The sequence below is a fragment of the Salvelinus fontinalis genome, chromosome 41 (genome assembly GCF_029448725.1).
Source record: "Salvelinus fontinalis isolate EN_2023a chromosome 41, ASM2944872v1, whole genome shotgun sequence".
Classification (NCBI taxonomy): domain Eukaryota; kingdom Metazoa; phylum Chordata; class Actinopteri; order Salmoniformes; family Salmonidae; genus Salvelinus; species Salvelinus fontinalis.
The window spans coordinates 19,058,409-19,078,422 of NC_074705.1; the positions used below are offsets into that span (position 1 = coordinate 19,058,409).

Here is a 20,014-nt window from a genome sequence, read left to right on the forward strand (position 1 = left end):
GTAAAGAATGTAAAGAAAAGTATTTAATAAGAATATTTAATTCATTCAGATCTAGGATGTGTTATTTTAGTGTTCCCTTTATTTTTTTGAGCAGTGTATAATTAGAAAACAAAATCTAGATCAGGGAATCATTTGGTCCTGTGCTTAAAAGGAGGTAGTGCATAATTCATAAAAACACACTACGGTAGTGAAAATATCCCCATCCCGCAAGACTTAGGAGCCATGACTCAGTGAGAGCTGTATGTACGTTCAAAACTTTATTTATGGAATACAGTGTAGAAAGCGTTATTCCAGTCAAAGCAAATGGCTTGCACAATTACACACAGTGGAAATAAAGCCACAGAGAAATAAAGAAAGAAACCCTGCTCTCTCTAACTCTATTCTGGCTATAGTGAGGTACTGCATCCTCTGAAAACCCAAGCAAAGACTGACCCACCTGCAGCAGTGTGTGATGCACACAGCTCTACACACCACCACAACACTGCCTTACCTCTAGTACTGCGTCGCAAAATGGCACCCTATCCCATGCCTATATTTTGCACTACTTCTCACTGAAACTGTAGTCCATCCAATTACTGACGGCCCTGCTACCCCCTGAAAGTTGCCTTCTAGGCCGTGGTAGAGGTCGTCGTATGGCTGGCTCTAGACAAGTGCTTGAGAGAGGTGAGTCGCATGCCTGAAGTAGGGGGAAAGAGGGGAGGAGGGTGGTTGGAGATTCATTTTACAGACTGCCTGTCTGACTATCCATCTGGAACAGCTAGTAATTCCCTCTACCTCAACCCTTCCTTCCTTCTCTCAATCTTTCACATGCACACCCCCCAGGCACTGATCCTGCTCTGTTTCTAGTCTCAGCAGAGAGAGAAAGAGAGAAGGATGAGCTGAAGCAAGAAAGGAACAGATTGGGAAGAGTAAGTAAGCCCAAAATGGTATTTGATTGTTGTTATATATCACAATGTACAGAGGAGAAGAACGTTGTTTATTTCTGCGGAAACATAGAACCGGAACAAGAATTCTAACTAGACTGGAGAACACACAGTCATCCACCCCCATCCCTCCATTCTCCCCTTCCTCCGGCTGGAACCGGCCTTCCCGCCACATACACCCCCCCATCTTAAAAAAAAAAACACAAGACAACATGGAATCAAAGAAAGAAATCAAAAATTAAATAGGGTTGATTCATTAGGTCTGCAAAACGCAATAGGATGCCAACGCAATAAACTAAAGATAATCATAATTCAAATAATAATATACAAATACGGATCAAGCCAGCCCCCCGCAGTTTTAGGAACATAGCACGGTTGAAATAAAAAAGGAAGAAACTTAAAATCGAAAAAGCACAGATCTCTCTTACAGTGTATTTAACATGATATCCAAACAGAGAGCCCATTCACCGAGATTCATATATATTTTTTATCCAATGTAATTTAAGTCACGTAATCACGAGAAAGATACTAAATGTACAATCCTGCTAGAATGATCATCTCTATGTGAGAATCTCTCTGGAGACGCAGAATTTGATTATTTTCAATAATAACCCCGTCGTAATGTTTGTCATCATGCACTAAATAGGAACAGCTACTTGGTTACATTACACGCAACTTAAAAAAAGACGTTTTTCTCTTTACATATGATTTTTTTCTAATTTTAATTTCTTTTTTGAAAAACAAAACCGAAAACGATAGAATAACTAAAATAAAGAGCTCATTCAGAGTACATCATCATCATTATCATCATTTTAGCCTTGTGTGACCTAACACAGCACAGCTGTCATAAGAATGCACAGAGAAGGAAAGAGGGAGGAAGGAAGGATAGGAGGAGAGGAGGCTTCATTGACCCATAGACCTCACCTATTCCCCAGTGTATAGAGAATGCAGTAGTGTAGGGTTGGGGACAGTGTGGCTGGCACTACAGCCAGAGAATGCCCCCTTAAATAACACTGGTCTGGAGTCAGATCTCCCTATCCAAATCCATTCCTCAACTCATTCCAAATCAAACTAAAGACTGACTCTGGACCAGTGTTGAAGGGGACAGTCTATCTACACCAGGAGTGATAGTGGTGCCTGGTTCCAACCTGCACTGCTTGAAGGTAGGATAGGGTTGGTTTGGATTGGGGATAGTGTTAAGGGCATAGGGGTGTGGAGGGTTAGAGCGGTTGGGTAGTGGTCATAGGGGTGAGGGGGCTTGTCATTTCTCAGTTCTGCATCTGCTCGAAAAACTTGTAGGTGGGGTTCTCGTAGCCGTTCTGCTGCATTTTGGACAGGTGGCGCTCCTCAGGGGTGACTGCTGCATCCACCTGCAGAACAGAGAGATGTGTTACACACAAGATATGGTATGTCCTTGTACATCAGGGGTTCATAGTCATTCCACGGAGGGCCTAGTGTCTGCAGGTTTTAGTTTTTTCTTTTCAATTAAGACAACCAGGTGAGGAGTTCCTTACTAATTAGTGACCTTAATTCATATATCAAGTACAAGGGTGGAGTGAAAACCCACAGACAGTCGTCTCTCCGTGGAATGAGTTTGACACGTGTCATACACTATTGCTGGTTCTTTTTTGTTGTTTAACGAGTGGGGGCTGTTCCCACTCCTTACATGTTCACTGATGCAGTAGGATGGATTCGTACCGATGCTGACACGGTACATGTGCACCGTTTACCTTCTACACAGACTTTAGATTCAAGTCTCAAACTCATAAACAACAGAAAGAGACAAAGGAAATGCTGAGCCAAAGTCAAGAACAGTACACGCATAGCATATATTTTACTATCCTTGTGGAGACCTAAAATTGATTTCCATTCAAAATCCTATTGTCCTAACCCCTAACCACAAACCTCTTAACCTTTATCCTCGTGGGAGAATTTCCCTTGTTTCACTATACTTGTGGGGATGTTTTGGAGATTTCCGGTACCCACTAGGATAGTAATACAAGTCCACACACACACACATCTCCTCTACCCCTCACCTCGATGACTCCGTGGTGGATGGACGTGTACTGCTTCTTCCTCAGCATCACCAGGGTGATGACGATGACGGTCGCTATGACGACGCCTCCCACCATCAGCCCGATGATTGCGCCTTTGTTAGAGCCGACATCCTCGGCGAAGAACACCTAGAGAGAGGAGAGAGAAAGAGAGGGACTGTAAATCACACTGCACAACCAATCACAAATACTGACTGGATTTATGGAGACAGATCTGGGGTCAGGAGTTCAAGGCATTAAGGTGAAATGAAGTTGGCGAGAGTAGGAATAATTTGGGGTTTGGATGGAATACAAAAGACATGATTTGTAATCTAACGTTAGGATGACCGTTTAGGTGTTAAAAGAGGCCGCGGTAAAGTTGAGGGGGTTTGGGATTAAGGTTCAGAGTTACATTATCGAGGGATTTTAGAGGTAAGCTTAAAGGTATACAAGATGATTGTTACATAATCATCCCCCCCCCCCCCTTATTTAATGAGGAAAATGACCAAATGTATAAGAGATTTAATTGGGCACGAAACGCCGCTTGTTTTTCTAAGTGTGAATGTATGTGTGTCGCGGTTTCAGACCTGCCAAACCTGTCCAACTTTTTAAAGTACCAGACGCGTGCGCGGCAAGTTGGAGATTCATGTGCTTAGACAAACATTATGGATCACACCTGGTTCAGTTCAGTCCTCTGAAACGTATTTACAAAACATAAAAGTAAAAGTACAGAACATATACAACAAATATATGTTTTGTGGAATTAGCACAGATTGTCTGTCTGTTTATTCCATTACATGTACAGTGTAGAATGGAGATGATTATCTATAATGATTTTCTTAGCACATGCCCCCAAGTTTAGTTTCTACAAACAGGGTCATCTCTCAAACAGGGCCAATCAATAGGGCCAGCTCACAAGTATTGGCTTTTTAGACATGGTTCCTAATCAACACTAAAAGCAAAATCATTTTGAAAACATAAAAACAAATGATATAAATTGATCAAATCTAGTGCAAAGACATTTTAGAAGCATTACCTCTATAGCTAATACCAGATCCATTCTTCATTGGGCAGTCTTCTAAACTCCCGACTCCATTAATTCCAAGATGTTTATACTTATTTTTGATTGTACTTTTGTAATGCTTTTTGTGACGTGGATCATAATTACAATTACAGTCTATCAGGTTGCGTGATCCTCGTAATGTTATGTGGAAAATAGAACTTATAGGACGCAGAATTAAATATACATCACACTGGCACAAACGCAACCAGTTATTTTTCATATTCGCATTTACATTTCTTTCACTCGTAAATGCGAGAGCTAAATTGAAACAATTAGTGTTTACCTTTCCACAATTCAGAGTCGAAAAGGTATTTGTCCATGTGTTTACGTACAGCGGACAGTCAGCAAACTCAGCATCACAACAAACAGGAGGGGCAGACATGTGGTAGCTACGTCCAATAATGATGTATTAATCTCCATGTCTGTTGACACGTCTTTGTGTTGCAGCCCGAGAATCGGGATGTTAGATTTACTCCTTGGATTTATTTTTTATTAAAATGTTAAAAAAAATAAAATCAGGCCCTATTCATTTCTGCGTATCTGAGGACAATTATAAATTAGCGCTGGTGTGAAACTAACATCCTGGCATCGCAGACGCCAGTTACTAACCCGAGTCATCTCGGCAGGCGTTGGTTACCATGCCAACGGTCAGCCAATACATATGGCTAGACATACCCATACGAGCATGGATATGTCTGGGATAACTCCATGATGCTTGTATCTGGCCATTTATGAAAAGAGTGCAAATATACAAAATGAAGGTGTGTGTGTGTGTGTGTGTGTGTGTGTGTGTGTACCAGCTTCTGGTGGTATGTGTGTGTAGATACCAGTTTCTGGTGGTGCACTTCGAATCCGGTGCTGTGCCTCTCCTCTGCCTCCATCCTGAGCTCAGGGATCTCCTCTGGCTTCAGACCAGACACTGGTCGTGTTGGAAAGTCTCTATCAGGAATAGGGCGGGCATCCACAGGCTCAACTAGGGAGAGAGAGAAAGTGAAAAGGGAGGATGAGTATCTTCTTAATATAGTTTCGCTTTGATCTCATCCCTGTCAAGACCCTGACAGCTGTCTACAATCAGTTATGGATTCAGTACATTTAATGAGTAATGTGTATGTATAGTACACCTACCCTGGTTCTGTCTGTTCCCACCCTGATTCTGTTTGTATTGATCATAGCTTTAGGCACACCTACCCTGGTTATCTGTGTTGACCTGGTTGAAGCTCTCGGGGTGGATAAATCCCAGTCCGTCCAGGCCCACGCCCAGGTCTTCTTCCTGGGGCAGCAGGTCCAGGGAGGCCCTGGTGCTGTCTGGAATACTGTCAGGCATCAGGGCATCATTGCCGTAGCTCACACGTACGTCACTCTGCAGGTTGGACAGCTGCTGGGCCATATCTGCCTGCTCCTTCTGCAGCAACTCTGGAGAAAAAAAACAAACAGGGGAAGAGGGTGAAAGACAGCAGAGAGAATTAAGAGAGAGAAGAATAGAAAGGGGAGGATGGAAGGTGTAAGAAACAAGGGTAGAGAGAAAAGGAGAGAATATGTCAATGCTGCTGCAATAGAATGGTAAATGACTGTGTAATTGAACAATTACGATTATTTATTAGTACATACAAAGACAAGAAAATAGGATCACTAGAATATGGATGTGTCCCAAATGGCCACCATTTCCTATAAACAGTGCATTCGGGAACGTATTCAGACCCCTTGACCTTTTCCACGTTTTTGTTTACATTATAGCGTCATTCTAAAATGTGCTAAATAATTGATTTTCCGTCATCAATATAAAAAAACTATTCAGACCCTTTGCTATGAGACTCGAAATTGAGCTCAGCTGCATCCTGTTTCCATTGATCATCCTTGAGATGTTTCTATAACTTGATTGGTAAATTCAATTGATTGGACATGATTTGGAAAGGCACACACCTGTCTATATAAAAGGTCCCACAGTTGACAGTGCAAAAATTAAGCCATGAGGTGGAAGGAATTGTTCGTAGAGCTCTGAGACAGGATTGTGTCAAGGCACAGATCTGGGGAAGGATTGAAGGTCCCCAAGAACACAGTGGCCTCCATCATGCTTAAATGGAAGAAGTTTGGACCCACCAACACTCTTCCTTGAGCTGACCGCCCTGATAAACGGAGCAATCGGGGGAGAAGGGCCTTGGATAGGGAGGTGACCAAGAACACAACGGTCACTTTGACAGAGCTCCAGAGTTCCACTGTGGAGATAGGAGAACCTTCCAGAAGGACAACCATCTCTGCAGCACTCCAATGATCAAGTCTTCATGATAGGACCTCAGACTGGGGCGAAGGTTCACCTTCCAACAGGACAACGACCCTAAGCACACAGCCAAGACACAAGCCTACCAGACAAGCTAAATAACTTATATGCTCGCGTCGAGGCAAGCAACACTGAAGCATGCATGAGAGCATCAGCTGTTCCGGATGACTGTGTTATCACACTCTCCATAGCCGATGTGAGTAACACCTTTAAACAGGTCAACATTCACAAGGCCACAGGGCCAGACGGATTACCAGGATGTGTACTCTGAGCATGCGCTGACCAACTGGCAGGTGTCTTCACTGACATTTTCAACCTGTCCCTGACCGAGTTTGTAATACCAACATGCTTCAAGCTAACCACCACAGACCCTGTGCCCAAGAACACCAAGTCAACCTACCTAGGCAGAGTTGCAAAGAAAAAGCCATCTCTCAGATTGGCCAATAAAAAAAGATTAAGATGGGCAAAAGAACAGACAGGACAGAGGAACTCTGCCTAGAAGGCCAGCATCCCAGAGTCACCTCTTCATTGTTGACGTTGAGACAGGCGTTTTGCGGGTACTATGTAATGAAGCTACCAGTTGAGGACGTGAGGCATCTTGCTCAGTTGTGCACCGGGGCCTCCCACTCCTCTTTCTATTCTGGTTAGAGACAGTTTGCGCTATACTGTGAAGGGAGTAGTACACAGCGTTGTACGAGATCTTCAGTTTCTTGGCAATTTCTAGCATGTAATAGCCTTCATTTCTCAGAACAAGAATAGACTGATGAGTTTCAGAAGAAAGTGCTTTGTTTCTGGCCATTTTGAGCCTGTAATCGAACCCACAAATGCTGATGCTCCAAATACTCAACTAGTCTAAAGAAGGCTAGTTTAATTGCTTCTTATATCAGGACACGGTTTTCAGCGTTGCTAACATAATTGCAAAAGGGTTTTCTAATGATCAATTAGCCTTTTAAAATTATAAACTTGGATTAGCTAACACAACGTGCCATTGGAACAGAGGAGTGATGGTTGCTGATAATGGGCCTCTGTACGCATACGTAGATATCCATTTTTTTTAAATCTGCCATTTCCAGCTACAATTGTCATTTACAACATTAAATGTCTACACTATTTCTGATCAATTTGATGTTATTTTAATGGACAAAAAATGTGCTCTTCACCTCTCGCTACTGTTATTTTATTGTTGCTCCTTAGTTATTTTTCTATTGGTTGTATTTAGATTTTTATTTTATTGCATTGTTGGTTCAGGCCTTGTAAGTAACTATTTCACTGTAAGGTCTACACCTTTTGTATTCGGTGCATGTGACAAATAACATCTAATTTGAAGACAACGCAGCAGTGGCTTCGGGACAAGTCTCTGAATGTCCTTGAGTGGCCCAGCCAGAGCCCGGACTTGAACCCGATCAAACATCTCTGGAGGGAGAACAGAAAAATAGATGGGAGGCACCCTTTAAGTCTTCCTCAGGCACTTCACTTGAAACAAGGTCGCTCTCTGTTCTCATTTGTTTTAATGACAGGAGAAAACCAAACCAATGTCTGTGTTGCTGGGAGGCGGTGTGTGTGAGCGCAGAGGGCAGGGGAGCAGCCTGAGAGAAGGGGAAACTAGACAGTCTGAGACGGACTCAGACGGCTCGGTGACGCACACAACTCAAGACCCAGACAAACACAGAGAGGGATGGAGGGAGTGGGAAGTAGATTTATAGATTTGACGGAGGTGTAGGTGAGAATTGAGAGATGTCATGATGTTATATGATTATCTGTATCATGAATGAAAAAGGAAAAGTGGATGAGGGTTTTGTGGATATAAACTATGGATAGTGGTTGGTGACAGTGTGGATGAGGGCAGGTTACTGGTTCATATCAGTTAATGCTTGCACACAGACCTGGTCAACCTTTACCTGGTTTTAATGAAGGAGAAATGAGACTGAAAAAAAAACCTCACCAACTTGGTCCTGGATATCGTCGGCCACTCCGGGCACCTTGTAGAGCAGACCCAGGGACTGGTTCATCCTCTCCTCAATCACACGCAGGTGGGTCAGTACCTACAAGTACATTTGAATGCTATTTAATACAAGCCCATCTTCTGTGAGCCATACATTGTACACGTCAGGAGGTTACCAAAATACCATTCAGTGGTGTAATGGTGTTTGTGTGTGTGAGCACATTTGGCATTGGGGGTGGATGAGAAATGTTGTTTCTAGGTTTATTATTTTATTTGGTACAAATGGCAAATATTTTGTTTCTGCACTGGACAAGACTAGAAGGTGCTCAACCAACGTGAGACGAGGTACATACAACAAGTAATAAGAGCATCAATAAAAATCTTTATTCATCTAATTCAAGATCAAATCAAAATGTTTCAGCCTTCACTGGCCTTCATGAGAATGACAAAATTACTGTCACCATGTAAAACGCATTCAAATGTGATTTTTTTTTAAATTCAAATTTGAAGGCCTTTAGTGGGCTTATTACCTGGGGTCGGATCTGTGCGGCCTTCTTGGGGTCGACCATGCGGACGTGCTCAAAGTGTTTAAGGGTGTGCTGTCTGTCCTTCTGCTCTGCACGGACATACTTCTTCAATAGGCTGAACACATGACGAGGCTAGAGAGAAGGAGAAGGGAAAAAGGGAGAGAGACAGAGGGAGCGAGAGAGATATGAGTCAGAACGTTGGTCTGTGTGTGGGAGGATTAAGACAATGGGAAGATGATCCATATGTACTGTGTGTGTGTGTGTGTGTGTGTGTGTGTGTGTGTGTGTGTGTCCCTACCCTGGGTGGCTGGGCAGTTAGGTGGCTCTACAGGGCCAGGCAACACCGTGTGTGTTATACTCTGTTACTATGTACTCTCTACCTACCCTGGGTGGTTGGGCCTGCAGGGAGGTCAGGTAGCTCTCCAGGGCCAGGCGACGGCGGTCATTGAGCAGGGCCTCAACCCGGGCCATGTGGGTCTCAACCAGCTGCTGCCTCTCACTGGCTGCCTCCTGCTCCAGGGCCTCCACCTTCTCCTGGAAACGCTGTGTGATAGACACACACACATTATTATACTGTACAACATGACATTTAATATACAAACATATTTAACATAGATGATAGGTACATGATAAGACACACATAGTATTTGATACACACAAATTAAAATTCCCTACCACCACCACGCTATTATCAAATATTCAGACTAACAAACAGCTATGACATTGACAGTCACTGATTTAGCATTTATGAATATGTTTGAGTATCTTCTGTGTGTGTCTGACCTGGATGACAGCCTTCCTATCAGCACGAGGTAGACTCTTGGCCTCCCTCTCTGCCTCCTCCCACTCCCTCATCACCTACACACATCCAAGAAGAAAGACCCGTTACTGCTGTATTAAACTCATTCCTTCCGGCTATATTCATACATGATCTTTCACCACGACAGTGTGTCTTCGTGTCCTTCCCTTTCTACCCCCCCCCCCCACCTTACCCGTTCTCCATCCTCCCTCCCCTTTCCACTCAACCACTCTTTATCGCCCCTTCCCTCGGCTTTTCCCCCGCTCTTCCACCCTACCCTTCTCGCTCCCTCTATCCTACCTGGGACATCCTCTCGCGGTGTTTGGCCTCCAGACTCTCCTTGGCCTTGGCGAAGTGGGCGTGTTCGTTGTCATCCCCGGGCGTCTCCAGATAACGGTCCACGGCGTCGGGAGGGCTGGGGGCGGCGGTGGGCACTGGGTGGTGGTGGGGGGGGGGGGGGGCGGGGTAAATGGACATGGAGGAGAGGGGTGCGGGTGCAATTGAGGAGAGGGAGGAGAGAGATGGGGATGAGATGGAGAGAAATTTAGAAAATGACTCTTACAATCTGGTCTTCAGATATCCCCCATTGTTCCTTCACCGGGGATCCCTTTCTCTATGTTCCTTCTTTCATTGCTTTCCTCCTCAAAATCCAGACCATCTTTTCCAGAGTGACTTACGATAAGTGCCTTCAGAGTATTTGACTTGACTGAAATAAGGATCCGGAGGCAGTAATATAATTCCAATAAACAAAGTAAAAACACAGAAATCCCAAACTACCAACACTATGTAGCAGCTCCATAACAGCAAACACTAAAGCTAGACGATTAGTGTTAGCAACAACAGGTTGGTTAGTGATTCATCGAGCGAGTGAACGAGAGTAAACAATACAGAGTGAAAAAGCAGAGAAGTGTGCGTTTGAAGGGTGGCTGGTGTCTCTCTCTCTGTGTGTGTGTGTGTGTGTGTGTGTGTGTGTGTGTGTGTGTGTGTGTGTGTGTGTGTGTGTGTGTGTGTGTGTGTGTGTGTGTGTGTGTGTGTGTGTGTGTGTGTGTGTGTGTGTGTGTGGTGTGTCCTGGTTGGAGGATTCCAGATTTCCTGCTTGTTCCCTCCAGATTCCGGGGAATTTTCCAAAAGGGATTTCTTTAAAATGATTTTTTTAAACAAATCTCTTCCATTAATGTGACTGCCATAGACACTCCAAGTCATTTAGACGTTTGATTAAAATCCTCTAGAAGAGTTACTTTAGCAATTTGCCCATTTATTCTACTACAGAAAAAGCTAGTAAAAAGCTGTTATGCCTTAAGGCTGGGATACCTTGCATGACCTGTATCTATCCATTTGACAGGAAAAAGTAAATTGTGTAATATCATTCCGAGAGGAACGATGTTGTAAAATATCCCCAGGCTAAAGTGTATCACATTACGTGACATACTGTACCTTTCATTATCATCCTTGATTAAACATTGAACAGCATAAATATATTATTTCTTACATGAATAAGGAAGCGTTGAATTTGATACTTTGGAACCTGTCATGTGAAGCATGTTTCTTGTTTTAGTTGGTCTCAGAGATTAGCACGACTTCCTTTCACAGACACTCAATAGTCCCAAAACAACCAAGAGCATTTTGCGATCCGAACAAAGCAGAACCATTAATACAATTTTAAACTTGGAAGTCTAAATGTGAGGGTAGAGGGTTGCTAGCTGGTGGAACCACAACACTGTCTTTCACACCTCCGATATGCTCAACCAAGTGGAAATCTCACACACACACACACACACAACTTCAGAGGCTGCTACAGAGGAGGTGAGATGGAGTGAAAGACAGGATTAGTGAGAGAAGGAGGGAGTGTGAGACATAAGATACTGTATACAGAAAGTAGGGGGGGGAGGGCGAGAGTGAACCATCGCTGATTGGATCGTTCACACACTCGACTGTCAGGTCACTGCCTCACACAACACTCAAATCAGCGTGAGAGAAACTTTTGCCTTCCCTATCTGTCGCGCACACACACTCTGTCCGCTCACACACTATATCCACACACACACTTTTTGTTGTTGAATATACCTTTATTATTCCCTGCAAACCCTACCACCCCTCCCCCAATTGGAGTAAACTAATAAACAATGGCACTTAAGCGTCTACCTTATACACATTTTACTGACAATCTATTTTACAATAGTTATATTTTAGTTCTTCCTCCATTTCTGATGTCTCCATTTCAGTTTGATTTCTATTTGTAACTGCTAGTGCCAAAAATTTCTGAACCTATATACATTTTACAGACCCCCTATGTTTTACATTGGTTATCTTGTTATTAGTCCCCACCCTTCAGCTCCATTCAACCCCTCCCATATATCTCTTAACACCATCCATTTTGGATATCTATTTATCTGATAACATTTAATTGACATCTCAGATTTGTTTTACTTAACTTATGGTTATAAGCAGTGGCGTAGTGGACCTACCGCAAAAAGTCTACACACATCAATTATTTTTAATGGTATTGAAAATCATACCGTCTGTATTTCGAAACACCCCGGTATACGGTATATCACCCAAGCCTACAGTAAACACACAATGCGTGGTGGTTAGTGAGACCAGAGTGGTTAGCGGACATGGTTAGTGTAGTTGGCACCAAGGTAGCCAGATGGCTAACCAGAAACTAGCTAGCAGACGTGTACACTAACAGTGCAACACACAGACAGACGGTTAGGCGGAGAGCTCTGCTGTCTGTGTGACTGACGATGCTGCAGACAGGCAGTACAACAAGATTTAGTTAGAACTAGCATGGTTAACAGCTAGCCAGACGGTAACTAGCCAACATAGACACTACACGCAGACAGACAAGTAGTCTGTGTGACTGACTTACTAACAGTGCAGCAGACAGACAGGCAGTACAAGTGGTGGTTCGTGAGACCAGAGGTTAGCATGTAACGTGAATTAGTATTAGCGTGGTTAGCAGCTAGCTAGCCAGAGGGCTAATGACAGAGGCTAGCTTTCAGACGTGGACACGCAGACAGACAGGTAGACAGGACGCTGTCTGTGTGACTGACTTACTGACGTTGCTGCATACAGACAGGCAGTACTCCTCCGACTCAAAGTTATTGCGGTTGCCCCCGCAGCCGCCATAGATGAACTGGGCACAGCGGCCCTCCTCGCGGTCAAAGTACCAGCGTGCAAGCATGGCACGGCATGGGCCCGTCTCCGCATTCGCCCAACACACCTCTGGTAGGGGGGCAATGAGCCGTCAGCACACACACACACACACAGGGTGAGTCCCAAATGGCACCCGGCCTATTCCCTACATAGGCCTCTGGTCAAAAGCAGTGCACAATGGGCCCTGGTCAAAAAGTAGTGGACTATATAGGGAATAGGGTGCCATTTGGAACACATTCTTATTATCGTACAGGCGTGAGCATACAAATGGTGTGTGAACTTACACACACACACACCACTGTAATGTCATACACTCGGGTGAAATATGGGTGGTGGAATGGGGATTTAGCTGAATTCCTACTAATTTAGTGGTGACTTTCTAGATTGCCTGCCTGCCCCCCCCCCTGCATACACTCACTCAACCTTTAAATAGACAAGCAGAGTAAATTATGTACACACACACGGTCCCTGGCCCTCCCAGTCCCTCTCACCTCTGACCACTTCCTCCACAGACTCGGTGGTAGTAGTAGTGGTGGTGGTAGTCATGGCGATGTTGGTGGTGGGCTCGCTATCATCGCGCTCGTCAATGACGTAATCGTCATCATCCTCCTCGTCGTCGTCCTCATCCCCGTCTCCATCCTGGTCGTTGTCCAGCACCTCCTGCCCCTCCTCTTCCTCTACCATGGCAGGGGATGTCTCCTCTGTCTCCTCCTCCTCCTGTTGTTGCTGGGGTGTGAATCCAGCTGTCTCTGCTGCCCCCCTTGCCATACTGCGAGAGGGATGATTGAAGGATAGAGGTAGTTAGAAAGAGGGAGAGAAATAGGGGGGGGGGATGTGTGTGAGTGACGTGGTTATGAGTGAGTGTACTGTGTGTGAGTGCTGGTATAAGTATAATCTCGCTCCCAGACACTTCTGCCCAAATAGGCAAAAAGTCTGGTGGATCAGCGAGTCAAACTTAGCTGCTGTTAGCCACTACCGAAAGACCGGTAGAAACTCCAGGCGCATAGGCATTGGCTTAATGTACCAACCAATCACAACACCTTCCCCCTACCCTATGTGTCATGCGCACTTCAGTTTACGTTCAGCCTCGCAGTCGTGTGATTAGCTCAAATTAAATGAGAAATACTTTACTCAGTAGGTCACTCCCATAGAATTCTATGGTCTCTCCCACTAAGGCCAACTTTGAATTGTTGATATCCCAGGCTGATATGCACTGTGCACAATAGCCTGGGGACGAGGATAGTATAAGTATGAATGTAAGGGGGTACTGTATGAGCTCCTGTGTGTGTACCTGTTGTCAGTGTAGTCAGTCTCGGCTCCTCCCCACCACACATCCGAGTCGTCCTCGTCCTGCTCAGTGCTGTCGGTCTCCCTGTCTGACGGACAGCACACAAACTCCACCCCCCGGAAACGGTCGATGCCGCACGGCAACAGCATCCCGTAGTCGTGGAGATTCAGAGTGCGGTCTCCACAGGACTGGGTGAGAGAGGGATGGGGCAGTTAGAGCAAGGGCTGCATGTACCAAGAGTAGGAGCGCTGATCTAGGATCAGTTCCCCCCTGTCCATGTCATTCTATTCATGGTGATCTAAAAGGCAAAACTGATCTTAAAATCGGCACTACTGAGAATTGATTCATACGGCTTCAGGTTTTGTGAATTATACACTACATGCCCAAAAGTAGGTGGACACCTGCTTGACAAAAATCTCATTCTAAAATCATGGGTATTTATATGGAGTTGGACCCTCTCTGCTGCTATAACAGCCTCCACTCTTCTGGGAAGGCTTGCCACTAGATGTTGGAACATTACTGCGGGGACTTGCTTCCAATCAGCCACAAGAGCATTAGTGAGGTCAGGCACTGACGTTGGGCGATTAGGCCTGGCTCACAATCAGCGTTGTATGCATGTACGTGCGCGCGCGTGATCTCACCTCTTTGGCCACAGTGTGCCAGTGCAGGTGGCTCTCACACAAGTCCATGCGCTCCTGGTGCAGGAACTTGCACTTATCAGGAACCAGCAGGGCATCACTGACAAACTCCCCCACTGCACCATGCACAAACAGAGCCAATTAATATACAGACATAAGAACTAAAAAAACATCAGCCAACAACAAAATAACCACTTTTTACTAAGGGATGGAATCCAAATAGTACAAACGCACACAGAAATCTCAATTTATCCCTCAATCTCTTTTTCTCTCCCCCTTACACACACAACACATACAGTGGGGCAGAAAAGTATTTAGTCAGCCACCAATTGTGCAAGTTCTCCCACTTAAAAAGACGAGAGAGGCCTGTAATTTTCATCATAGGTACACTTCAACTATGACAGACAAAATGAGAAAAAAAAAATCCAGAAAATCACATTGTAGGATTTTTTATGAATTTATTTGCAAATTATGGTGGAAAATAAGTATTTGGTCAATAACAAAAGTTTCTCAATACTTTGTTATATACCCTTTGTTGGCAATGACAGAGGTCAAACGTTTTCTGTAAGTCTTCACAAGGTTTTCACACACTGTTGCTGGTATTTTGGCCCATTCCTCCATGCAGATCTCCTCTAGAGCAGTGATGTTTTGGGGCTGTTGCTGGGCAACACGGACTTTCAACTCCCTCCAAAGATGTTCTATGGGGTTGAGATCTGGAGACTGGCTAGGCCACTCCAGGACCTTGAAATGCTTCTTACGAAGCCACTCCTTCATTGCCCGGGCGGTGTGTTTGGGATCATTGTCATGCTGAAAGACCCAGCCACGTTTCATCTTCAATGCCCTTGCTGATGGAAGGAGGTTTTCACTTAAAATCTCACGATACATGGCCCCATTCATGCTTTCCTTTACACGGATCAGTCGTCCTGGTCCCTTTGCAGAAAAACAGCCTCAAAGCATGATGTTTCCACCCCCATACTTCACAGTAGGTATGGTGTTCTTTGGATGCAACTCAGCTTCTTTGTCCTCCAAACACGACAAGTTGAGTTTTTAATCAAAAAGTTATATTTTGGTTTCATCTGACCATATGACATTCTCCCAATCTTCTTCTGGATCATCCAAATGCTCTCTAGAAAACTTCAGACGGGCCTGAACATGTACTGGCTTAAGCAGGGGGACACGTCTGGCACTGCAGGATTTGAGTCCCTGGCGGCGTAGTGTTACTGATGGTAGGCTTTGTTACTTTGGTCCCAGCTCTCTGCAGGTCATTCACTAGGTCCCCCCCGTGTGGTTCTGGGATTTTTGTTCACCGTTCTTGTGATCATTTTGACCCCACGGGGTGAGATCTTGCGTGGAGCCCCAGATCGAGGGAGATTATCAGTGGTCTTGTATGTCTTCCATTTCCTAATAATTGCTCCCACAGTTGATTTCTTCAAACCAAGCTGCTTACCTATTGCACATTCAGTCTTCCCAGCCTGGTGCAGGTCTATAATTTTGTTTCTGGTGTCCTTTGACAGCTCTTTGGTCTTGGCCATAGTGGAGGAGTTTGGAGTGTGACAGTTTGAGGTTTTGGACAGGTGTCTTTTATACTGATAACAAGTTCAAACAGGTGCCATTAATACAGGTAACGAGTGGAGGACAGAGGAGCCTCTTAAAGAAGAAGTTACAGGTCTGTGAGAGCCAGAAATCTTGCTTGTGTGACCAAATACTTATTTTCCACCATAATTTGCAAATAAATTCATTAAAAATCCTACAATTTTTTTTCTCATTTTGTCTGTCATAGTTGAAGTGTACCTATGATGAAAATTACAGGCCTCTCTCGTCTTTTTAAGTGGGAGAACTTGCACAATTGGTGGCTGACTAAATACTTTTTTGCCCCACTGTATTTTGCCCCTACACACAGTCAACCCCACCCACACACACTCAAGCCTCCCCACACCCCACCCCCATACAGTGCATTTGTACCTAGGCATCGGTAGGGCACCACGATGTGCAGGTGACTGCGGCACTGCTTGCGGCCCTTCTTGCACCAGTTCTGGACGCTGACTGGCTGGTTGGCCTCCACAACGTTGGTGATCTGCAGCTCGGGGTATACCTGGGAGAGAAGAAACACAGAGTCTGTCTATCATTATCTCCTTTCACCACCCCATCCCATTTTCTATCTATGATTGACCTCTCATCCTCCCTCATCATCACCCATCTGTCCCACCATCTGTTCACAGGGCGGTGAGGACTCTTTTTCGCTCTCTCCCAATCACTGTTTGTCCACATCCTCCCATCTGTCCCTAACATCCGGTCACAGCCCTCTTGCTTCCTTACTCCCCCCCCTCTCTATCCCCCTCTCCCCTCTTAATTGTTCTCAGTTCTTCTCCAATCCACCTCTCCAAGTATTACTTTGTTCTGCTCCTCTCATCCAATTACACTAACTCACTCCACCCCTCCTTTCCTCCCTTTCAATTGGTTTGTCATTTATCCACCGTTTCCCTGACCCAATTCTTCTCAATCTCCATTTTAACAGCACTACACTCCAACTCCTCTCTATGCACATGCCTTTTGGTTGTCTCTTTCTCTCCCTCCCTTTAGTTTATTCAGCACAATACAGTTGAACTCTGAATTGTGTGATATGTAAATTAATTACATTTATTGACCTTGAACCCCCCCCTCTCCCAGCAATATTGCAGGGTGACGATTTGGCTCTTGATTCTTCAGCTCCCCCCAACTCTACCACCTTCCCTCCCGCCTAGCAATATGTAGCTCTTGATTCACGTCTCTCTCCTCCCCATCTATCCCCCCTTCCTCAACCACCTCCGGGCAGTCCTGGTTGATGCCAAAGACACCCTTTCTACTCCCTCTTCTCTCCTCCTACCAGTACTGCAGGATGCTGATACATTTGGATACATCCCTCTCTCATTCCCCTCCCTGTCCCTTCCCTCCCATGTGTGTTCTCACTTTGCAGTATTTTGTGCATTTATATTGTGTATAGGTCCCGTGTGGCTTAGTTGGTAGAGCATGGCACTTGCAACGCCAGGGTTATGGGTTTGATTCCCACGAGGAACTAGTACGAACAAATATGAAAATGTATGCACTCACTACTGTAAGTCACTCTGGATAAGAGCGTCTGCTACATTACATAAGTGTATTTAGTACGGTGACCTAACAAAATTAATTTCCATGTCTATGGACATTATAGTAGGTCCTCTGTAGCTTAGTTGGTAGAGCATAGTGCTTGCAACGCCAGAATACTACTACTGATAATAAATGTGGGTGCTTCATTTGTCCTATTTCATACATGTGCAAGTGTGTATTATATACGCATATGTGAATTGAAAATGAGTTATGCATATCCCACTCCCTGAGACACCCTTGGAGAGTAAGCCATTACTGATGGTGATCCTGGAGCAATTATGGTTAAGTGCTTTGCTCAAGGGTACGTCAGATTTTTCACAGTCGGCTCAGGGATTCGAAGCAGCGATCTTTAGGTTACTGGCCCAACACTCTTAAAGGGACACTTCGGGATTTGGCCAACGAGGCCACTTTACTTCTCCAGAGTCAGATGAACTCGTGAATAACATTATGTCTCTGTGTCCAGCATGAAGGAAGTTAGAGGTAGTTTCGCAAGATAATGCTGACTAGCGTTTAGCGCTATGAATGAAAGTCTATGGGTATCTGCTAAGATGTATGCACACATGACTAAGTCACCTTTGGAAAAAAAGTGTCTGCTAAATGGAATACATTATATTTTACACTACCGATCAAAAGTTTTAGAACACCTACTCATTCCAGGGTTTTTCTTTCATGTAGAATAATAGGGAAGACTTCAAAACTATGAAATAATAAATGGAATCATGTAGTAACCAAAAAAACTATAATCGATACTCTTTGCGTTGCACACGCTTGGCATTCTCGCAACCAGCTTCATGAGGTAGTCACCTGGAATCCATTTCAATTAACAGGTGTGCCTTGTTAAAAAATCATTTGTGGAATATCTTTCCTGCTTAATGCGTTTGAGCCATTCAGTTGTGTTATGACAAGGGGTGTGTGTGGGGGTATACAGAAGATGATATTTGACCAAATAGGGCCAAGTCCATATTTTGGGAAGAGTAGCTCAAATAAGCAAAGAGAAACGACAGTCCATCACTACTTTAAGTCATGAAGGTCACTCAATACGGAAAATGTAATGTCAAGAACTTGGATTTTTTTTTCCAAGTGCAGTTGCAAAAACCATCAAGCTGTCTCTCATGAGGACCGCCACAGGAATGTAAGACCCAGAGTTACCTCTGGTGCAGAGGATAAGTTCATTAGAGTTACCAGCCTCAGACATTGGCAATTAACTGCACCTCAGATTGCTGCCCAAATAAATGCTTCACGTAGTTCAAGTAACAGACACATCAACTGTTCAGAGGAGACTGCGTGAATCGGGTCTTGATGGAATTGCTGCAAAGAAACCACTACTAAAGGACACCAATAAGAAGATACTTGCTTGGGCCAAGAAACACGAGCAATGGACATTAGACTGGTGGAAATTTGTCCTTTGGTCTGGAGTCCAAATTGGAGAGTATTGGTTCCTGCAGCGATACGCCATCCCACATGGTTTGGGCTTAGTGGGACTATCATTTGTTAATCAACAGGACAAATGACCCATCACACCTCTAGGAGGTGTAAGGGCTATTTTACCAAGGAGAAAAACCTCAAATATATAAAAAAAAATTGGTTACTACATGATTCCATGTGTTATTTCATTGTTTTGATGTCTTCACTATTATTCTACAATGTAGAATAAAGAAACAAATATAAAGGAAAACACTTGAATGAGTAGGTGTTCTAAAACTTTTGACCGGGAGTGTATATTAAGTTATTGTATTGTATCGTATCATATCCAACCCCAATCTCCATACCTCCTGACAGTACTGCAGGATGCCCTCCTTGGTGCCGATACAGCTCTTGGTGCCGGAGGGGTCTGACTCCCATTTGCCGCTCTGGACATCCACGTGCATGTTGAGCTTCCCACAGAACATGGCCACCTGGGGCTCCGCCAGCAGGCCCATCCCACCATCTGTCGGCACCTTGAGAGGGAGGGAGAGACAAAAAGAGAATTGTTCATTTACTCTCGTTCTGTAGTATTAGGTAGGCATGTGCGAGAAGTGAGAAATCCATTTTTACGAAAAAAGGTTCCTTTCATTTAGCTTTTATTTATACAGTTTGCTGTCATTGTTGTTTGCCAGGGAGACTTGTTCAAGATGGCAGTAGTTTCTAAAACATGCTCCACAAAGAATTGGCAATACATGACACATAGAACAATATAATACGAAGAATGTTTAAAAATACATTTTTCATAAAATGTCAGAATGGATGGAGGGAATAGAGAGGACAGAG

At 44.4% G+C, this 20,014-nt stretch overlaps 1 protein-coding gene across 4 annotated transcripts in view; it reads right to left on the minus strand.

The window, feature by feature from the left end:
- Positions 1-238: 238 nt before the first annotated feature.
- Positions 239-20,014, minus strand: part of appa (amyloid beta (A4) precursor protein a) — a 43,272-nt gene continuing 23,496 nt past the window's right edge. The window contains exons 2-16 of one of the 4 annotated variants that reach the window (XM_055908207.1): positions 19,537-19,704; positions 16,607-16,736; positions 14,648-14,760; positions 14,010-14,194; positions 13,210-13,487; positions 12,620-12,787; positions 9,863-9,996; positions 9,547-9,621; positions 9,148-9,297; positions 8,767-8,895; positions 8,237-8,336; positions 5,208-5,432; positions 4,847-4,992; positions 2,960-3,106; positions 239-2,293 (exon numbers count right to left, since the gene is read on the minus strand). In XM_055908207.1, coding sequence (XP_055764182.1) covers positions 2,192-2,293; positions 2,960-3,106; positions 4,847-4,992; positions 5,208-5,432; positions 8,237-8,336; positions 8,767-8,895; positions 9,148-9,297; positions 9,547-9,621; positions 9,863-9,996; positions 12,620-12,787; positions 13,210-13,487; positions 14,010-14,194; positions 14,648-14,760; positions 16,607-16,736; positions 19,537-19,704 — 2,250 coding nt within the window. In that variant the 3' untranslated portion in view covers positions 239-2,191. Of the gene's footprint in view, positions 2,294-2,959; positions 3,107-4,846; positions 4,993-5,207; positions 5,433-8,236; positions 8,337-8,766; positions 8,896-9,147; positions 9,307-9,546; positions 9,622-9,862; positions 9,997-12,619; positions 12,788-13,209; positions 13,488-14,009; positions 14,195-14,647; positions 14,761-16,606; positions 16,737-19,536; positions 19,705-20,014 lie in introns of all 4 variants that reach the window. The other 3 variants (XM_055908206.1, XM_055908210.1, XM_055908211.1) reach the window with 3 other exon arrangements.